Below are 18942 nucleotides of genomic sequence, written 5' to 3'. Positions count from 1 at the left end.
CCTTCTATATTCCAGTGAATACAGCTGTATGACACTCTGTTGTTTCCTGAATATATCAATTCAATTCAATTCAACTTTAATGTCGTCGCACAAATACAAGTATGAGTACAACAAAATGCAGTTTTGCGTCAGTCCGTAGTAGTTGTACATAAAGAAAACAAAAAAAATAGAAAGAGAGAAGATACAGAATAATCAAGAAATACAGAATAATTAAACAATGAGGACGGAGGGACCAGACAAATCTATCGGCGGGACTCCGAGTTCAGCAATGTGATTGTGTTGTTGTAGAAGCTATTCCTCATCCTACTAGTACGTGACCTGAGGCTCCTGTACCGCCTCCCTGATGGGAGGAGGGCAAACAGTCCATGGTTGGGGTGTGAGGGGTCTTTGATGATCTTCCCAGCCCGTCTCAGACACCGTTTTCGGTGGAGGGCATCCATGGCAGGGAGCGGGGCACCGATGATGTGCTGCGCGGTTTTCACCGCCCGTTGTAGTGCCTTCCTGTCCGCAGCAGTGCAGCTGCTGTACCATACCGTGAAGCAGGTGGTCAGGATACTCTCTATGGTACAGCGGTAAAAGTTGGTCAGGACCCGGGGGGACAGGTGGGCTTTCTTGAGCCTCCTCAGGAAGTAAAGGCGCTGCTGTGCCTTTTTGATCAGCTTGGAGGTGTTGAGGGACCAGGACAAATCCTCCGAGATATGTACTCCGAGGAATTTATAGCTGGAGACGCGCTCCACCTCAGTCCCGTTTATGTGGATGGGGGTATGACTGCCTCCTCTGGTCTGCCTGAAGTCAACAATAATCTCCTTTGTCTTTTTGGAGTTGAGGACGAGGTTATTGTTGGCACACCAGGCTGTCAGGTGCTGGATCTCCTCCCTGTAGGCTGACTCATCGTTGTCGCTGATCAGTCCTACTACCGTGGTATCGTCAGCAAACTTAATAATGGCGTTGGATCCGTACTTTGGGATGCAGTCGTGGGTGAAGAGGGAGTAGAGGAGAGGGCTGAGCACACAGCCCTGTGGCACTCCGGTGTTCAGTGTTATAGTGGAGGAGGTGAGGTTATTGACCCTAACAGACTGTGGTCTGTTAGTGAGGAAGTCCAGTGTCCAGTTGCAGAGGAAGGTGGAGATGCCAAGTCCACTGAGTTTGGTGATCAAGCTGGTAGGGATGACGGTGAACCTTGAAAAGCTCAATAAATGTTTATTGGAATACACCAGACATACATTGAGTCTGGGTCATGAACAAGTAACTCTCAGTTAAAGGTTAGCTTTTGTGGTTAAAGTAAATTCTATTGTTGGAAGCAGTTAATGAAACAATTAGTCACTGAAAGTGAAAGGATCGCTGACTCACCGGCTATTCTAGAGGTTACGTACGAAATGTCCAAATCTCCTTTCGCATAACTGATGAAAAAGGCACAAAAGCACTGCATTAGAATAGAATTGCAAAATAAAAAAATATTTAACTTAACCAGTAAACAGGAAGGGCAAAGTGAAGAACGAGGCATTCATGCACTGGTCTGGATTGCAAAAGGTGGAAGATTAAAATCAACGCCTGAGGTAATCATTGCTTTCACAGAGGGTAAGTTTGTACTGAGAAACAGAACGAAATACAATGAGCCAGACATTAATATAAATAAAGGGCGTTTGGCAGTCTGAAGGGTCTCGACCCGAAACGTCACCCATTCCTTATCTCCAGAGATGCTGCCTGTGCTGAGTTACTCCAGCATTTTGTGTCTAACTTCGGTTTGAACCAGCATCTGTGGTTCCTTCCTACAACATTAATGTTAATGTCTGGGAAATTAATACCCAAAGGTCAGCTATCGTCATTGTCACAAACCATTCACCATGTCATGTTTGTGCTACCTCTTATTGAAGCAGTCCAGTAGTCCTACTCCCCTGTATTTCTGTTATCAAAATTACCACTAAAGTTATTTCCATCAGAGTTTCAAGCAACACACGCGTGGAACAGATACTGCTTCACAACCCCAGTGATTCATGTTTAATTCTGACCTCCAGTGCTATCTGTGTGGAGTGTGCATGTTCGGACACATCTCAGAAATGTGCAGGTTACCAGAATAATTGCCCATTGTAAATTGTCGCTCGTGATAAGAACTTGGTGAGCATAGTTATAGGCTCTGAAGAAGGGTCTCGACACGAAACGTCACCTATTCCTTTGCTACATCGATGCTGCCTCACCCGCTGAGTTTCTCCCACTTTTTTGTCTACCTTATAGTGATAGGCAATGTTTTTATTTGACATAAAGGTGCCAGCATAGAACAATTAAAAAGAAAGCCACATTAGTCAACTATTCTTTTCCATCAACATACCCCCATCTTATGTGCTGAGTTTAGAGTTACAGCGTGGAAACAGGCACCGACCCACCAAGTCCGCGTCAACCTGTGATCATCCATACACTAGTTCTATCCAACACATTAGGGACAATTTACAGAAGCCAATTAACCCACAAATCTGCATGTCTTTGGAGTGTGGGAGGAACCCGGAGCACCTGGAGAAAACCCACGCAGTCACAGAGAGGACGTACAAACTCCACACAGACAGCACCCACAGTCAGGATCATACTCGGGTCTCTGACTGTAATCAGCAACTCTACCACTGCGCCACTCCGATTTTGTGACCAAACAACTTCTAATTTAATAAACAAATAACCACAATGTATAAAATCAACAATTTTAAAAACATGAAAAACTAGTTTATACCGGCACATATCATTATCCATCAGCATTCATTTATTTTCATTCTTTTCCTTTAAAATGTTCTCATGTTACAGTAAAGTTGGGATCGTACAATTACACAAACCAGAGCTTCAAATTTTAAAACCTCAAAAGTAGAGAAAAAAATAAAGCACTGGTTATAAAGAAAATCAGCGAGAGAATGGGGTTACTCGGGAATTCAGCTTTGATTACATGAGCTGAAATAGCTTTCTTCAATGTTGTAAGGACATTTGTAAATTTCCCCCACGTCAAGACACAATATGGGGCAGCGGTAGTGTTGTTGCCTGAAGGGCCTGTCCCACTTACGCAATTTTTTCTGGCGACTGCTGGCACCCGTCATTGTCGCAGCAGGTCGCCGAAAATTTTCAACGTTGAAAATCCAGTGGCGACCAGAAAAAGGCACAATTTTTTGGGCAACTACTCGCAACATGTCGCCTGTATGGCGTGGTGACGCCTTTTTGGTCGTCCTTTTTCTGGTCGCCGCTTGATTTTCAACATGTTGAAAATTATTGGCCTACTGCTGCAACTAATGACGGGTACAGAGAGTCGGCGAGAAAATCAAGTGGGACAGACCCTTTACAGAGCCCAAGACCCGGGTTTGATCCTGACTACGGGTGCTGTCTGTACGGACTCTGTACTTTCTCCCCGTGACCTGCGTGGGTTTTCTCTGGGTACTCCGGTTTCCTCCCACACTCCAAAGACACTTTAGTTTGCCGGGATCGATGGTCGGCGGGGACTCGGTGGGCTGAAGGGCCTGCTTCCGCGCTGTATCTCTAAACTAGGCTAAATAACTGGAAGTAATAAAAATAATTCATATTAAGACCTAAAGTAATTAAAAAGGATATATTCATCATAAAACTAGACTAAGTGGGACCCGTTGGGTCCCAGCATCACACGGGAGGGCTGGTCACCGACGCAATATTCCACCTCTCCACCAATTCCTATACTGCTCACCAGTGGGTGGGGGCTGTCTGTTGCGCTAGTATGGGTGTTGCGGGCCGAAGGTACTGGTTTCCAGAGGGCTAGTATAGACATTGTAGGCCGTATGGATGCTTGGGCAGGTATCCAACTATCCCGACAACCAAAATTCATTTTGTGAACACAAACTTGTTAAAAAAGGCGAGGCAAACAATTGGGCTGCAGACACCCGACAACCAAAATTCATTTTGTGAACATAAACATGTTAAAAAGGGCTGCAGCCGCTTTACGTTCGTATCGAGGGGACTCACCATGGAGTAGACGTGCGTTCAGTGTTATTCGCAGCTCAGTCTCTTCCAGACCCTCTCGCTTCCTAGGTCTGGCAGAGAATGAGTGAGGCACAACACTTCCTGGTTTTATTGTCCCTCCCCCTGCCTCCAGCGGGGGCAGCAGAGAGAATGGGGAATTTTGTAAAAGCATTAATATCTCTCATTTTTCATCGACGGAAAAAATCCTCTGCACTCATACGGCGGAGAGGGGCTCTGAGCGAGGTGACCAAAAATAACGGCCGTAGGTGGCGGCGTTCTCTCGGAAATCGCAGCACAGTCGGCCAAAAGCGGTCAAGATCAGAGATTTAGTAATATAGATAGTTCCTCCATGTAAACTGTGACGTAGATTAACACAGTGATATTTCACCAACAAGGAATTTTCCCAATCTGGTCAAAAATACCAATTCCATGCCTAATGAATAGCAAATGAGCACAAGGAAATATAATAAACTATTCTCTATCCACAGCACCTGATTTGTTGAGAATTCCCAATATTTCCCAATACTTTCCATTTTATTTCAACTTTGAAAAGACACATGTTCAAACTTGTTAAAAATAAACTAAATCCTGGCAAAATGAGTTGCAAACATTTCCCATAAGTTAGGTCTTTATTCTCTGGAGCGCAGAAGGTTAAGGGGGGGACTTAGAAACATAGAAACATAGAAATTAGGTGCAGGAGTAGGCCATTCGGCCCTTCGAGCCTGCACCGCCATTCAATATGATCATGGCTGATCATCCAATTCAGTATCCCATACCTGTCTTCTCTCCATACCCCCTGATCCCCTTAGCCACAAGGGCCACATCTAACTCCCTCTTAAATATAGCCAATGAACTGGCCTCAACTACCCTCTGTGGCAGAGAGTTCCTGAGATTCACCACTCTCTGTGTGAAAAAAAGTTCTTCTCATCTCAGTTTTAAAGGATTTCCCCCTTATCCTTAAGCTGTGACCCCTTGTCCTGGACTTCCCTAACATCGGGAACAATCTTCCTGCAACTAGCATGTCCAAGGTGACCTACTTGATAGAGGTCTTTAAAATGATGAAAGGGATAGACAGAGTTGATGTGGATCAGCTTTTCCCTTTGAGAATAGGGAAGATTCAAACAAGAGACATAACTTCAGAATTAAGGGACAGAAGTTTAGGGGTAACATGAGGGGGAACTTCTTTACTCAGAGAGTGGTAGCGATGTGGAATGAGCTTCCAGTGGAAGTGGTGGAGGCAGGTTCGTTGGTATCATTTAAAAATAAATTGGATAGGCATATGGAAGAGAAGGGAGTGGAGGGTTATGGTATGATTGCAGGCAGGTGGGACTAAGGGGAAAAAAGTTGTTTCGGCACGGACTTGTAGGGCCGAGATGGCCTGTTTCCGTGCTGTAATTGTTATTATATGGTTATAACAACTATACTTTTCTGTCCTGGGCCTTCTCCATTATCAGAGTAAGGCCCAGCACAAATTGGAGGAACAACACCTCATAGTTCGTTTGGGCAGCTTACACCCCAGCGGTATGAATATTGACTTCTCTAACTTCAAGTAATCTTTAAGTAAGTAAGTAATTTTTATTTACATAGCACTTTTAAATCAAATCACGTTGAAGCCAAAGTGCTTTACAGAGAAGAAATTAGTTACCATACATCCATATAAAATAGAACACACTATAGAGTTTAACATGAAATGTCCCTCCACAGCAGAATCAAAATTTTTCACTGGGAGGGAAGGCACCAAAAAGTCCAGTCCTCCTCCACTTAGTTCACCCGAGGTTGGGGCCTACCCTCTCTCTCCATCCCTCCCCCCTTACCAATTCTCCAACCTGTCTGACTGTCTAATTTACATTTAACTCTGTATGCTTTGTTGTCACCTTCTCCTAACTAACAATGATCTATTCTACATTTTCCTTGATCTATATCGCCTTTGTCCTGTTTTCACATCTGATATTTCCTTATCTCTGTGTCTCACTCTCCCCTGATTCAGTCTGAAGGTCTCGACCCAAAACGTCACCCATTCCTTCTATCCAGAGATGCCGCCTGTCCCGCTGATTTACTCAGGAATTGTGTGGTTATTTTCTACTAAACTATATATTAATACAATTAATATCAATACAATTAGTTATTATAGTAATTAGATCAAAAACAAAATTGCACCAAGAAATCAATATATCTAAAAGAGTTAAATAACTTTGTGCAATTTATTACTTCACATCACCTCACAAGAGTGAATTGGGGACTTGATGTTGAGATTGAGGAAGGGACTGGATCATGTCACTGAGGGCTGTATCTGTAAATACTAAAACGTGTGATTTTACTTTAGTTCAATTTAGTTTATTGCCACGTGTACCGATGAAAAGCGTTTGTTGCGTGCTATCCAGTCAGGTGAAAGACAAAACAAATACATGATTGCAATCGAGCCATTTACAGTGTATAGGTACACGATAAGGGAATAACATTTAGTGCAATGTAAAGCCAGCAAAGTCCGATCAAGGATAGTCTGAGGCTCACCAAAGAGGTAGATAGTAGTTCAGCATTGCTCTCTGGTTGTGGTAGGATGGTTCAGTTGATTGATAACAGCAGGGAAGAAACTGTCTCTGAATTTGGAGGTGTGTGTTTTCAAGTGTAAATCGACATGCAACCAACATCCACAGACAGAGTCACTCCATTCCCCTGTCTCAACATCTGTGAAGTCAGCCTCGTAGACTAACCAAAGTTAAATGAAAACAATGAGTAAAAGGCACTGGATCTGGCCCACTGCTAAAGTCAATGCCCCTACACTGGATCCAGATGTGTTTGGCCAAAAGCAAAGGCACTCAGTATCCTGGCTGTAGCAACAACTGGGCCTCATGCAGCATTATCCTAACCACGGGGAGACACTGATAGAGCAGGACTTTATCCCTGCTCAATACTGGAAGCAAATAAAGTTTTTAAATAGCTCGGATGGGAAGATATTTAAGTATTAGAACTGATATAAATAATGGAAAAAAAATGCAAAATGCATTAAAAGGGCAGCATGGTGGCGCAGCTGCTGCCTTGCAGCGCCAGAGACCCGGGTTCGATCCTGCCCAAGGGTACTGCATGCACGGAATTTGTACGTTCTCCCCGTGACTCCATAGGTTTTCTCCGGGTGCTCTAGTTTCCTCCCACGCTCCAAAGACATACAGGTTTGTAGGCTAATTGGCTCGGGAAAAGAGTAAATTATCCCCAGTGTGTGTAGGATAGCATAAGTGTGCGGGGATGGCAGGTCAGCATGGGACTGTTTCCACGCTGTCTAAATTAAACTAAACTAAAACACTTGGAAGTCATGATCATTTAAATAATTAAAAAGAAAGATGATCTTCCCAAATGTGCATACTGCCAATCCCCATGTAAATGAACTGGATCACTGTCAGAACACCAGGTGCTTGTGCTCCTCCACTGCACTCTATACAGCCACAAGAGAAGTGGCATCTGATACTCAAATAGCAGGCTCTACGGCCCAACTTGACCACACTGACCAAGATGCCTAAACAAATTCCTCCCAGCTCCCATTTCAATAGCAATCATCCTGCTGTAAAACAGAATCACAGTTGCAGTTTTGTTTATTGTCATGTGTACCGAGGTACAGTGAAAAGCTTTTTGTTGCGTGCTATCCAGTCAGCAGAAAGACAACTACATGATTACAATCAAGCCATTCACAGTGTATAGATACATGATAAGGGAATAACGTTTAGTGCAAGGTAAAGCCAGCAAAGTCCAATCAAGGATAGTCCGAGGGTCACCAATGAGGTAGATAGCAGTTCAGCACTGCTCTCTGGTTGTGGTAGGATGATTCAGTTGCCAGAGAACAGCGGGGAATAAACTGTCCATGAATCTGGATGTAACTTAAAGCGTTTAAGGTTGCAACCTTTAAGAAAGCAACATGCAAAACTATCTAATCTGAATTCCACAGCAAACTGACAAAAGATGAGCAAAACCTAGATTGTTATAAGCCTTAACAGCACACAGAAGAACCAAATGTATTTACCTGGGATTGCTATGGGAAGCAGAGAGATGTTGAAAAAGAAAGAAATTGAGCAATGAATACTCAAAATAACAGTGACAAACAGCAACATTCTTAATGGGAAATAAAACTGATTATAAGTGCACGCAAATTATTAATAAAACATTCTCTGTGAAATCCCACGCAAAGACATGCAAAGTAAAAAAGGAAATGCAAGTGGCATAATTGGCAGCCCAGCCAAATTGGCATTTATTTGAAACAAAACTATTTTCTGCATTGTTGATTGAAAACTCAAAATTCTAGCGAAAGGCATCTTCATTAAATGGGTTGTCAATGAACTAAGAAAACAAATGGAGACTTGGCTGCTGCGCCAGCTGACTAACAACTAACACAATGCCTCTACTGTTAGGTCTGTGCTTCTTGCTAATACCAATGGATGAGAGCAGAAAGAATATTCAGAAAGAAAAAGAGGGGGTGGGAGAAACTAAACTCCAATCTATTGCCATCTCTCTCGCTTTTCTTATGCGCCCACACACATTTTCGTGTAATTTCTAATATATATCTCTGCTTGCAGTTCAAGAAACGGGGCAAGAGAGTGCAACGTAACTTGGCATTATTGTTTTCTTTTGTGGGCTAAATTTTAAACTAATGGATTAAATGTTTATATGGTACAAGTAACGTATATTTCTGTCGTTCTTCCTCCATTTTTTTGGGGGGGGTCTCTAAAATCTGTGGTCTCAACAATATCCAAAAAATGGTGGAAGAGAGCGTCGAACCACTGACCACAGATTACATAGAAATCATAAGATCATAACTAATAGGAGTAGAATTCGGCCCATCAAGTCTACTCTGCCATTCAATCATGACTGATCTATCTCTCCCTCCTAACCCCATTCTCCTGCCTTCTCCCCAAAACCCGAGACAAATAACCATATAATCCAAAAAAAAAAATGAAGTAGGCAAAATATGACAGCTCTTGTTTGAGTTTAGTTTATTGTCACGTGTACCGAGGTACAGTGAAAAAAACTGTTGTTGCATGTTAACCTGTCAGTGGAAAGACAATACACAATTACAATTGAGCCATCCACAGTCTACAGATACATGATAAGGGGAATAACGTGAATAACATTAGTGCTATAAAGTTTATAAAGTACGGTCAAAGATAGTCCGAGTTGTTGGTAGGATGACATAAAAAGCCAGAGGAACTCAGCGGGACAGGCAGCATCTCTGGAGAAAAGGAATAAGTAGCGTTTCGGGTCAAGACCCTTCTTCAGACTGAGAGTCAGGGGAAAGGGAAACGAGAGATATAGACGGTGATACAGAGAGATATGGAGCAAATGAATGAAAGATATGCAAAAAAAGTAACAATGATCAAGTAAACGTGGAACCCACAATGGTCTGTGGTAACGAGTTTGGGTTAAAACATGCTCATGGAGTGGGAGAGCTGGAGGAATCACAGGCGGTGCAGCAAGAGAACTCTTGCCAGAGAGAGTTCAGTTGCCTGATAACAGCTGGGAAGAAATCCTGAATCTATAGGTGTGTATTTTCATACTTCTATATCTTTAACCTGCTGGGAGAGGAGAGAAGAGGAAGCGTCTGGGGTGGGATTGGTCCTTGATGATGCTGCTGGCCTTGCCGAGGCAGCGTGAGGTGTAGATGAAGTCAATGGATGGGAGGTTTGTTTGTGTGATAGCCTGGGCTGGAGCCTTGGATGGAGCTGTTGTCCCTGCGGCCCTGCACTGGAAGTATGCGTTATCATACTTCCCTTTAGAGACACAAAAAATAGGTTCAGGAGTGGAGTGGGAGATTGCAACCTTCACGTGGTCCGCCCTGTTTCGACTGATAGCCCTGTCCCACGGTGCGAGTTCATTCCAAGAGCTCTCCGGAGTTTTAAAAAAATCAAACTCGTGGTAAGCGTGGAGAATAAACGTAGCGGGTACGTCCGATATCGGGGACGTCTCTTAGCGCTAACGGCAGGTACTGGGGAAGACTCGCTAATGGCAGGTAAGCGCGGGAAGACTCATGGAGATTTTTCAACATGATAAAAAATATCCACAAATGCCCCGAGAGCTCCCCACAAGAGCTCGCTTACACCAAATATAAACAATTTTACATTTGTCCGTTTCTCTCCAGAAGCTGGTAAATCCAAATCCAGACATATATTGAAAGTTGAGTGTTGTTTTCCACATATAGATGCGGTGTCTGTAGAAGTCGTGCCTGCGCACCTGAGGTATGTCCCTTCGAATTGGCACCATAATCATACCCTTGTCCATGGATATTTTCAACATTCAGCCCTAATGTTTCTTCATATTTTTTTATATTCCCTCTCCCTCTCGCCCTCTCCCTACCTCCCTCTTTCCCCCTCCCTTTCCCATCTCTCCTTTTCCCCCTCCCCCTCGCTCTTTTTCTCTCGTTCTCTCTCTCCCTTCCTCTTGCCCTCCCACCCTCCCTTTCTCTCCCCCCCTCTCCCTTTCTCTCCCTCTATCCTTCTCCCTCTCCCTCCACCTCCCTCTTATTTCTTCTCTCTTCCCATCTCTCACACTATCTCTCCCATCCTTTCTCTCTCCTCTCACCTCCCCTCTCTCTCTATCTCCCTCTCCCAGCTCTCTCCCTTTCTACCCCCACTCCCTCTCTCCCCACTCCCCTCTCTCTCCCCCTCTCTCTCACCCACTCTTCCTCTCACCCCTCTTTGCCCCCCCCCTCTCTCTCTCTCTCTCCCACCCTCCCTTTCCAGGTGGGCTGTTGCAATGTCCACCCACAAGACCCTTCTCACAACCTCACTGGACACACATAATTTTATACTCATCAGGAAGGTTATCACTCGTCCTCCGGCGCTCTGAAGTAAACGGCCGCAGTCTATCCAACCACTCCATATAACTCAAGCCCACAAGCCCTGGTAACACCCTGGTGAATCCAAGTTGCACCCTTTCTGATAAATGCCACACTTCCTGTAACTGGGTGAGCAGACGTCATACAGTTCTCCAAGTGTAGTCTGGCTACCGACGTGTACAGCTGCATCATGAGGTGACCTCAGCGTAAACAGTATAAATAAACACTACCGATTTTGTAAAAATTCATTAAAAATTATAATAATTGCTGTTCTCTGTAGAACCTGCAATGTGGTGTTACATATATATTGCAATGTGTTGTGTGTACTTGACGAGCCGAGAGTAGATTACTCTAGTGTGGTGCCCCCTTAGGCGAGTAATTGGTCCAATAGGCTTAAAGCTGGCCCTGCTCCCCACAACCCCCGACACCTGTAATACTTGTCAATTTGCACCTTAAAAATATCCACTGACGGCCTCCACAGCTTTCTGTGGCAATGAATTCCACAGATTCACCACCCACTGAGAAAAGAAATTCCTCCTCATCTCCTTCCTTCAGCACGTACTTTTGTTCTGAGGCTATGGCCTCTGGTCCTGAACTCTACCACCAGTGGAAACATCCTCTCCTCATCCACTCTACCCATGCCTTTCACGATTTGGTAAGGTTTCCATGAGGTCCCCTCCTCGTCCTTTTAAACTCCAGCGAGTACAGGCCCAGTGCCATCAAACGTTCATCATTCCTGCGATCATTCTCGTAAACCTCCTAGCACATTCTTCCCCAAATATGGGGCCCAAAACTGCTCACAATACTCCAAATGTGATCTGACCAGTGCCTTATAAAGCCTCAGCATGACCTCCCTGTTTTTATGTTCTCGTCCTTGAAATAAATGCTCGGATACACTCTGAACACCAGCGCCCGTTTTGCTCAGTATTCATCTTCACTTACTTGGCAACTGACTGGATCATCTTTGAGGATGTATCCTTGATGTTCGTCAGGAACCTCTCCGTGCCTCCTTTGAGTATGTCAAACAACCCTCCCTGGTGTGACACGTCATTTTCAACACCTGAGGAACACAGTTAACAAGAAATTCATAAGCATTCGGACTTAATCAGGCTCAGTGCAGCATGGTGGTGCAGCGGTAGAGTTGCTGCCTTACTATAGTCACTTACATTTCATTATTATTCTAATGCAATTGACACTTTTAATGCCTTGTACATGCATCTTTTGATTGGTGGCAGACCACTTTCCCTCTGGGATAAATAAAGTTGTATTGTATTGTATCATTACAGCGCCAGAGACCCGGGTTCGATCCTGACTATGGGTGTTTGTCTGTACAAAGTTTGTATGTTCTCCCCGTGACCTGCGTGGGTTTTCTCCGGGTGCTCCGGTTTCCTCCCACACTCCAAAGACATATAGGTTTGTAGGCTAATTGGCTTGGTAAAATTGTAAATTGTCCCTAGTGGGTGTAGGATAGTGTTAATACGCAGGGATCACTGGTCAGTGTGGACTTAGTGGGCTGAAGGGTCTGTTTCTGCGCTGTATCTCTAAACTAAACTAAACTTAATTCCCCCTCGTCACAAATTCCCCAAACTTATTTTATTCGCATAAAAGGCCTGGGATTATTTTTCCCATGTTTTTTTTAAGGCAGTATATTCAATTAACCATGTCTAGGAAGGAACTGCAGGTGCTGCTTTACACCGAAGATAGACACAAAATACTGGAGTAACTCAGTGGGACAGGCAGCATTTCTGGAGAGAAGGAATGGGTGACATTTTGGATCGAGATCCTTCTTTAGGCAGAGTCAAGTTTGAAGAAGGGTCTTGACCGGAAACGTCACCCATTCCTTTCCTCCAGTGATGCTGCCAGTCCTGCGGAGTTACTCCAGCATTTTGTGCCAATATTCAATTAAGTCAAGTCAAGTCAAGTCACATTTATTTATATAGCACATTTGAAAAACAACTCTCGTTGGCCAAAGTGCTTTACATTTGTTATAAGAATTAATTAACCACCTTAATAACTGGAATGGACGATTAAACGTAATTTCCTTCTATGTCTGAGATCTCGCTGCACTTACACAACAAGGTCACTCTTTAAGCTGTCCAGCTCTTTCCACCAGAATATGGATGTCAATATTATTTGTGAACAGGTATGTACGGCTATGTGGATGCTTTTCATAAATAAATCAAGTATATTTATATATAAATTGGGCGAGCAATATTTCCACTATGTTGAAAGAATGAAATAGTTAATTTGCAAGCGGTTTAAATATGGAATAAATATAGAACAAATGGTTTACAGGGAGTGGTGTCATTAAATGTGGGTGATGTGTGATTGTGGGTCAAATTTGAACTTTATTGAATATTCAACAAAACTGCTGGAAAAGACTCAATGATATAAATTAGATTCTCTCCTTGCAGTTTGGGATGTTTGGAAAGGTACCCGTAGGCTTATAAGCAGCTGGAGGAACTCGGCAGGTCAGGCAGCATCTAGGGAGGAAGAAGGATGGTGGATCGAGACCCTGCATCAGACACACCCTTCGCAATTTCAGGTCTGCCTTTCATATGTTATGGATCTCCGAAGAAGAATACAGATCAAAGAACACCACTGTCTGGGAAAGAATTGCAGATGCTGGTTCATACTGAAGATGGACAGAGTGCTGGAGTAACTCAGCGGGTCAGGCAGCATCTCCGGAGACATGGGTGACGTTTCGGTCGGAAGAAAGATTGGAATGTCTGAAAAAGGGTTCTGGCCTGAAACATCACTCCTCCTTTTTCTCCAGATATGCTGCCCAACCCGCTGAGTTACTCCAGCACTTCGTGTCTAACTTCAGTGAAGACTACTAGTTGAGGTGATCAATTCTACCTCAATTCATTAAAAATGATCATTCTGATCTTGTAATCACCAGATAAACCACAGTAAGAATCCTTCGGCACACATTAATAAATATCCTGGCGAAGTAGAAAAGGGTGTAGTCTTCTTCTTGCATATGGCATGCACAGCCGAAAGTTGTAGGACAACTTGTTCTATTTGATCTTATTTGATTGTGCACACCAGGTTGATTGCATTCATCGAAACAGGGCAGACCACTTGAAGGTTGCAATCTCCCACCCCAAGGGTGTTGTGGAAATTGTGAAGGAATGAAACAATTTCCGTTGACCCGTGCAGCACCGAGACGTCCTAATGACTTGGAAAGTGGTGTATGAATACAACCTCCTCATTTCCTCTGGTGCTGCAGGCACCTTACACTTGACAACCCAGTTTCTTGCAGAGCTGGATACTTTTCAACAAAATGGGCCCCATTATTAACACATATTTCTGTTGGGCTTCCTCCTCGCAGCAGCTTACTAACAAGTCCCATTCGACCAGGAACGGACAAAACCGAAGCGCGCAAGAAATATTGTGCGGTTTAGTTTTAGTCAGAGAGTGATACAGTGTGGAAACAGGCCCTTCGGCCCAACTTGCCCACACTGTCTCAGCTACACTAATCCCACCTGCCCACATTTGGTCCATTTCCTTCCACACCTGTCCTATCCACATACCTGCCAAAGGTTGGGATAGTCCCAGCCTCAACTACCTCCTCTGGCAGTTTGTTCCATACACCCACCAACCTTTGTGTGAAAAAGTGACCCCTCAGATTCCTATTAAATCTTTTCCCCTTCACCTTAAACCTATGTCCTCTGGTGCTCGATTCCCCTACTCTGGGCAAAAGACTCTGTGCTTCGACACGATCTATTCCTCTCATGATCTTATACACCTCTGCAAGAACACCCCTCATCACCCCTAGTTAAGGCTGAAAGAGAAGACATTCTACACAACTGGTTCTGCGTGGTTGTAGTTGCCTAGGGGCATTTATCTCAGTTTCTTCCGGTTGGTTAGGACATTGCGATTTCTTACACAGAGGCACAACATGAGCGACCCTCCAGTCTTCCGCGCCTCACCCATGGCGATCGACGTTGCAAATTACTCTCGAATTTTGCATTTATCGTCCCCAGCTTCCCACCAGGACCTAAGATACACTTGATTGCACCCTGGGGATTTATCTACCTCAATGCCTTGGAGAACATCACATCCTATTAACTTCCCTGAATTCCCTGGCATCTATGTCTTTCTCCATGGTAAATACAAGTGAGAAATAGGACATTTCTTTCGAAAGGAGAAGAGGAGGAATTTCATTAGTCAGAGGGTGATGAATGTGTGGAATTCTTTGCCACAGACGGCTGTGGAGGCCAAGTCACTGTGTATTTTTAAAGCGGAGGTTGACAGATTCTTGATTAGTGCGGGTGTCAAAGGTTATCGGAAGAAGGCAGGAGAATGGGGTTGAGAGGGAAAGATAGATCAGCCACAATTGCATGGCAGAGTAGATGTTAATGTGGAACAGAATTGGCCAAAGGGTCCAATTCTGAACTGTACAGCCCTATGCTCCTATGATAACCCTTGTGGTGGCAGCTTTGAAGATTCTGCAGAGATCTCAAATGTAATAACAATAGATATATTAATAAATCCACTGAGTATGGGTTGTCAGCGAGACTTTGCGGGTTTGAACGGGAAACTAACCAGAGCCCATTCCATTTGTCAATTTGTGCGCTAATGAGCAACACAAAACTGAACACAGACGGAATAATCAAATAGAAACGAGGGCACCATTTCAGCGGCATCATTGTTTCTGACCTGATTTCCACATGAGCTTCCTGGCTTGCATCTACTTGGAGAACCAAGTTGCAGCCGTGAGTCTAAACGTTCTTGACAGCAGGATTTTACCTGTCAAATCCTCTTTAATAACAAGATGAGTGATGCTGATCACTAATCAGTAACAACACAGTGCACCTTCAACTTGAATGCGTTTGCTACTACAAAACACACATTAATATTGCTCGGTTTAGTTTAGTTTAGAGATACAGCGCGGAAACAGGCCCTTCGCCCCTAACGATTCCACGCAGACCAGTGATCCCCACACACACACACGAGGGACAATTTTTGTTTACATTGATACCAAGCCAATTAACCTACAAACATGTACATCTTTGGAGTGTAGGAGGAAATCTCGGAGAAAACCCACGCAGGTCACAGGGAGAACATACAAACTCCGTACAGGCAGCACCTGTAGTCAGGATCGTACCCGGGTCTCTAGCGCTGTAAGGCAGCAACTCTACCATAACGCCTTTAACCCAGGAAGTTAATGAATGTTATTTTTTTTTCCTTTGCTCAAGAAGCAGGCCACCCACCTGCATTATGCACATTGTTCAGAGGTCCTCCCGGCTTGTTCCAATGCGGCTTTGAACTTGCTACCGTGCTGTTGCTGATTCCTCCATTCTGCTCCAGGAACTGTTAAGAACGAAAATCTATTACCACCAATCTGAAGCAAAATCCCAGAGCTTTGTGAAAGAACGATTCGGACACAATACAAGTAAGAAAATGCAAAGATTGCACGCCACTGATTGCAAATGCAACTGTTTCGGAGTAAGAGCAAGAGTGAGTCCAGAGGGACTGCTGTGTTCGGACCCAACACAAAGCTCAGCTTAACACTCACAAGCAGGTCCAGCAGGTTATCTATTGTGGCTCTTGTGCAGCATGTGCAGCTGACTGCAGCATACATGCGTCACATTTACGATTAAAAAGGAGCAAATCTTTATCAATTTTCATCCTAACTATGAACATGGGCAGGCTCAGCCAGACAAAGTTCCACATTAACATTTTTTTTCATCCGATGATTTGAAAGTTCCCAAAACTATAAAGGAAAACATGGTGCATCATAAATCCAAATAGTGAAGGGAATACTCTTCAATTGAAAGGCATTGGTGCAGCGGTAGAGTTGCGGTGTCACAGCACCAGGGACCTGGGTTCGATTCCGATCACGGGTGCTGTCTCTACGGAGTTTGCACGTTTCCACCCCCCCCCCCGCCCCTTGACCTTCGTAGGTTTTCTCCGGGATATCCAAAGATGTACAGGTTTGTAAGTTAATTAGCTTTGTAAAATTGGAAATTGCCCCTAGTGTGTGTACGATAGTGTTAGTGTGCGGGGATCACCAGTCGGTGCAGAAGCAGTGGGCCCAAAGGCCTGTTTCCATGCTGTATCTCTAAACTAAACTAAACTAAATTGAAGCAACCCTCTCCCATTAGCGAACTGCAAATTTACAAGGTCATACAATGAAAAAAAAAACATGCGATACAGTTTGATCAGTCCACCTTGCCCAATATAATCAGGCATTAAAACACATTCAGCTATTGCTTTAATAAATCTCTGCCACAGAAGGCAGTGGAGGCCAATTCACTGGATGTTTTCAAGAGAGAGTTAAATTTAGCTCTCAAGGCTAATGGGGGGAAAAGCAGGAACGAGGTACTGATTCTGGATGATCACCCATGATCGTATTGAATGGTGCTGCTGGCCTACTCCTGCACCTATTTTCTATGTTTCTATGTATGTTTCCATGTACCATGTATTTGCCGGTAATGAAGGCACTATTTTTTATCCAAAAATGAGGCACGAAAATGTACCTGCGTCTTGGAGGCCGAAGGTTAGGTTGTTAGTCAAGAAAGAAAGACTTGGCTATCCCTCAGTACAGCAACATCAAGAACGATGTCGCTGTACTGAGGGATAGCCAAGTCTATCCCTCATTGCTGGCAGCTGATGGGAAGTGGCTGTAAAATGGGAAACGGCTGTAAAGGGTCAGCGCCGCTGGGGGGGGTGGAAGAGTTTCTTTCACAGCATGTGGGGATCTGGACGGGTCAGCACAGCCTGGGCTACACAAATTGGCTGGGCCACCAGGGGTACAGTTGCGGGGAGGGCAGGACTGCTGAGAAGGAGGGGGTCGGGGATCATGCCAGCCACTCACTCACTCACTGCTGCCGCGGCGCTCCGGGCCCGGAGCCACCGCGACGGGAAGTAGCTCGGGTGGCTGCAAGCGGCCACCGGGACTGGACAGCGGAACCGGCCGCCACCTCAGTGCCTTCTGCCGGCCCGCCCGCCAGCCAGCCACGGTGTCCTTCGGCACAGGCACAACCAGTGGAGGTGCTGGTTGGCGGGTAGCTACTGGGCGGAAGGCTGGCTGCTGTCCCGGACTCGCTCTCTCTCTCTGGGTGACATGGAAACTGCAGCTAGCCCTGGGGCAAGTGAGCCGACCTGGGAACTGAAGTCATTCGCGGGCCCCCACAGTCGACCTGGGGGATACAGCCAGTTCCGTGGCACGCAGGCGACCTGGGAACTGCAGGCAGACCTGGGGCAAGCGAGCAGATCTTGGAACTGCAGCCATTCGCGGGGCACACAGCCGACCTGGGTGCAACAGCCAGACCTGGGACAAGCCAACCGACCTGGGCGCTACAGCCAGTCCAGGGGGAAGCGAACAGACATGGGCGAACAGACACAGCCAGTCCCGGGGCTCGCAGGCGATCAGGGCGCTGCAGCCAATCCCGGGAATGCGAGGGATCTGGGAACTGCAGCCAGTCCCGGGGAACGCAGGCGATGTTGCCAACCCCTGAAGTAAACCAAACCCATGATCCTGTCCCACGATCATTTTTTCAAAATTTAGGAACTTAAATTGGGGGTGCGTCTTCATTGCCGGGAAATGCAGTATGTTTCGATTTTTCTATGCATGTTTCTATCTTTCTATGCATGTTTCTATCTTTCTATGTATGTTTCTATCTTTCTATAATCAAATCCATTTTTTAATAACACAAGATGGGACGATTCACAATCATAGCTGCAAGAATCCCTGGACACAAGGTTCTTCCAAGGTTTTCCACTGCAAAACTAATGGTTGCACACAATTGTAATTTGGCATATAAATGACAGTAAAATGCTTCTTAACTAGTAAAGTATATTGTAGTCAAGCAATGAAAACAGTTCCATCCACATTGAGACAACAGATGTGAACAATGGTGTACAATCGATGAGCAATAGATGTGAGTCTGAAGAAGTCTCGACCCGAAACGTCACCTATTCCTTTTCCCCAGGGATACTGTCTGGATTCTGAAGAAGGGTCTCGACCCGAAACATCAGCCATTCCTTCTCTCCAGAGACGCTGCCTGGCCGCTGAGTTACTCCAGCATTTTGTGTATATCTTCAAGGGGGAAACCAGCATCTGCAGTTCCTTCCTACACCTCTGACCATAGTGGGTACTTTTGTAACTTTATTGGCACCAGATATGTGACGACTCAACGTGTACTTTTGTGTATTGTATG

The 18942-nt window shown here is 44.9% G+C and overlaps 1 protein-coding gene across 3 annotated transcripts in view; it reads right to left on the bottom strand.

The window, feature by feature from the left end:
* The window catches only part of gak (cyclin G associated kinase), a 118097-nt gene that overhangs the window by 54728 nt on the left and 44427 nt on the right, over positions 1-18942 (bottom strand). For all 3 annotated transcript variants that reach the window (XM_055632218.1, XM_055632219.1, XM_055632217.1), the window contains exons 10-12: positions 15991-16090; positions 11714-11831; positions 1351-1400 (exon numbers count right to left, since the gene is read on the bottom strand). In XM_055632218.1, coding sequence (XP_055488193.1) covers positions 1351-1400; positions 11714-11831; positions 15991-16090 — 268 coding nt within the window. The remainder of the gene's footprint in view (positions 1-1350; positions 1401-11713; positions 11832-15990; positions 16091-18942) is intronic.

The sequence above is a fragment of the Leucoraja erinacea genome, chromosome 3 (assembly GCF_028641065.1).
Source record: "Leucoraja erinacea ecotype New England chromosome 3, Leri_hhj_1, whole genome shotgun sequence".
Classification (NCBI taxonomy): domain Eukaryota; kingdom Metazoa; phylum Chordata; class Chondrichthyes; order Rajiformes; family Rajidae; genus Leucoraja; species Leucoraja erinaceus.
The sequence above is the reverse complement of the archived record's forward strand: the minus strand, read 5'-3'. Positions and strand labels throughout refer to the sequence as shown.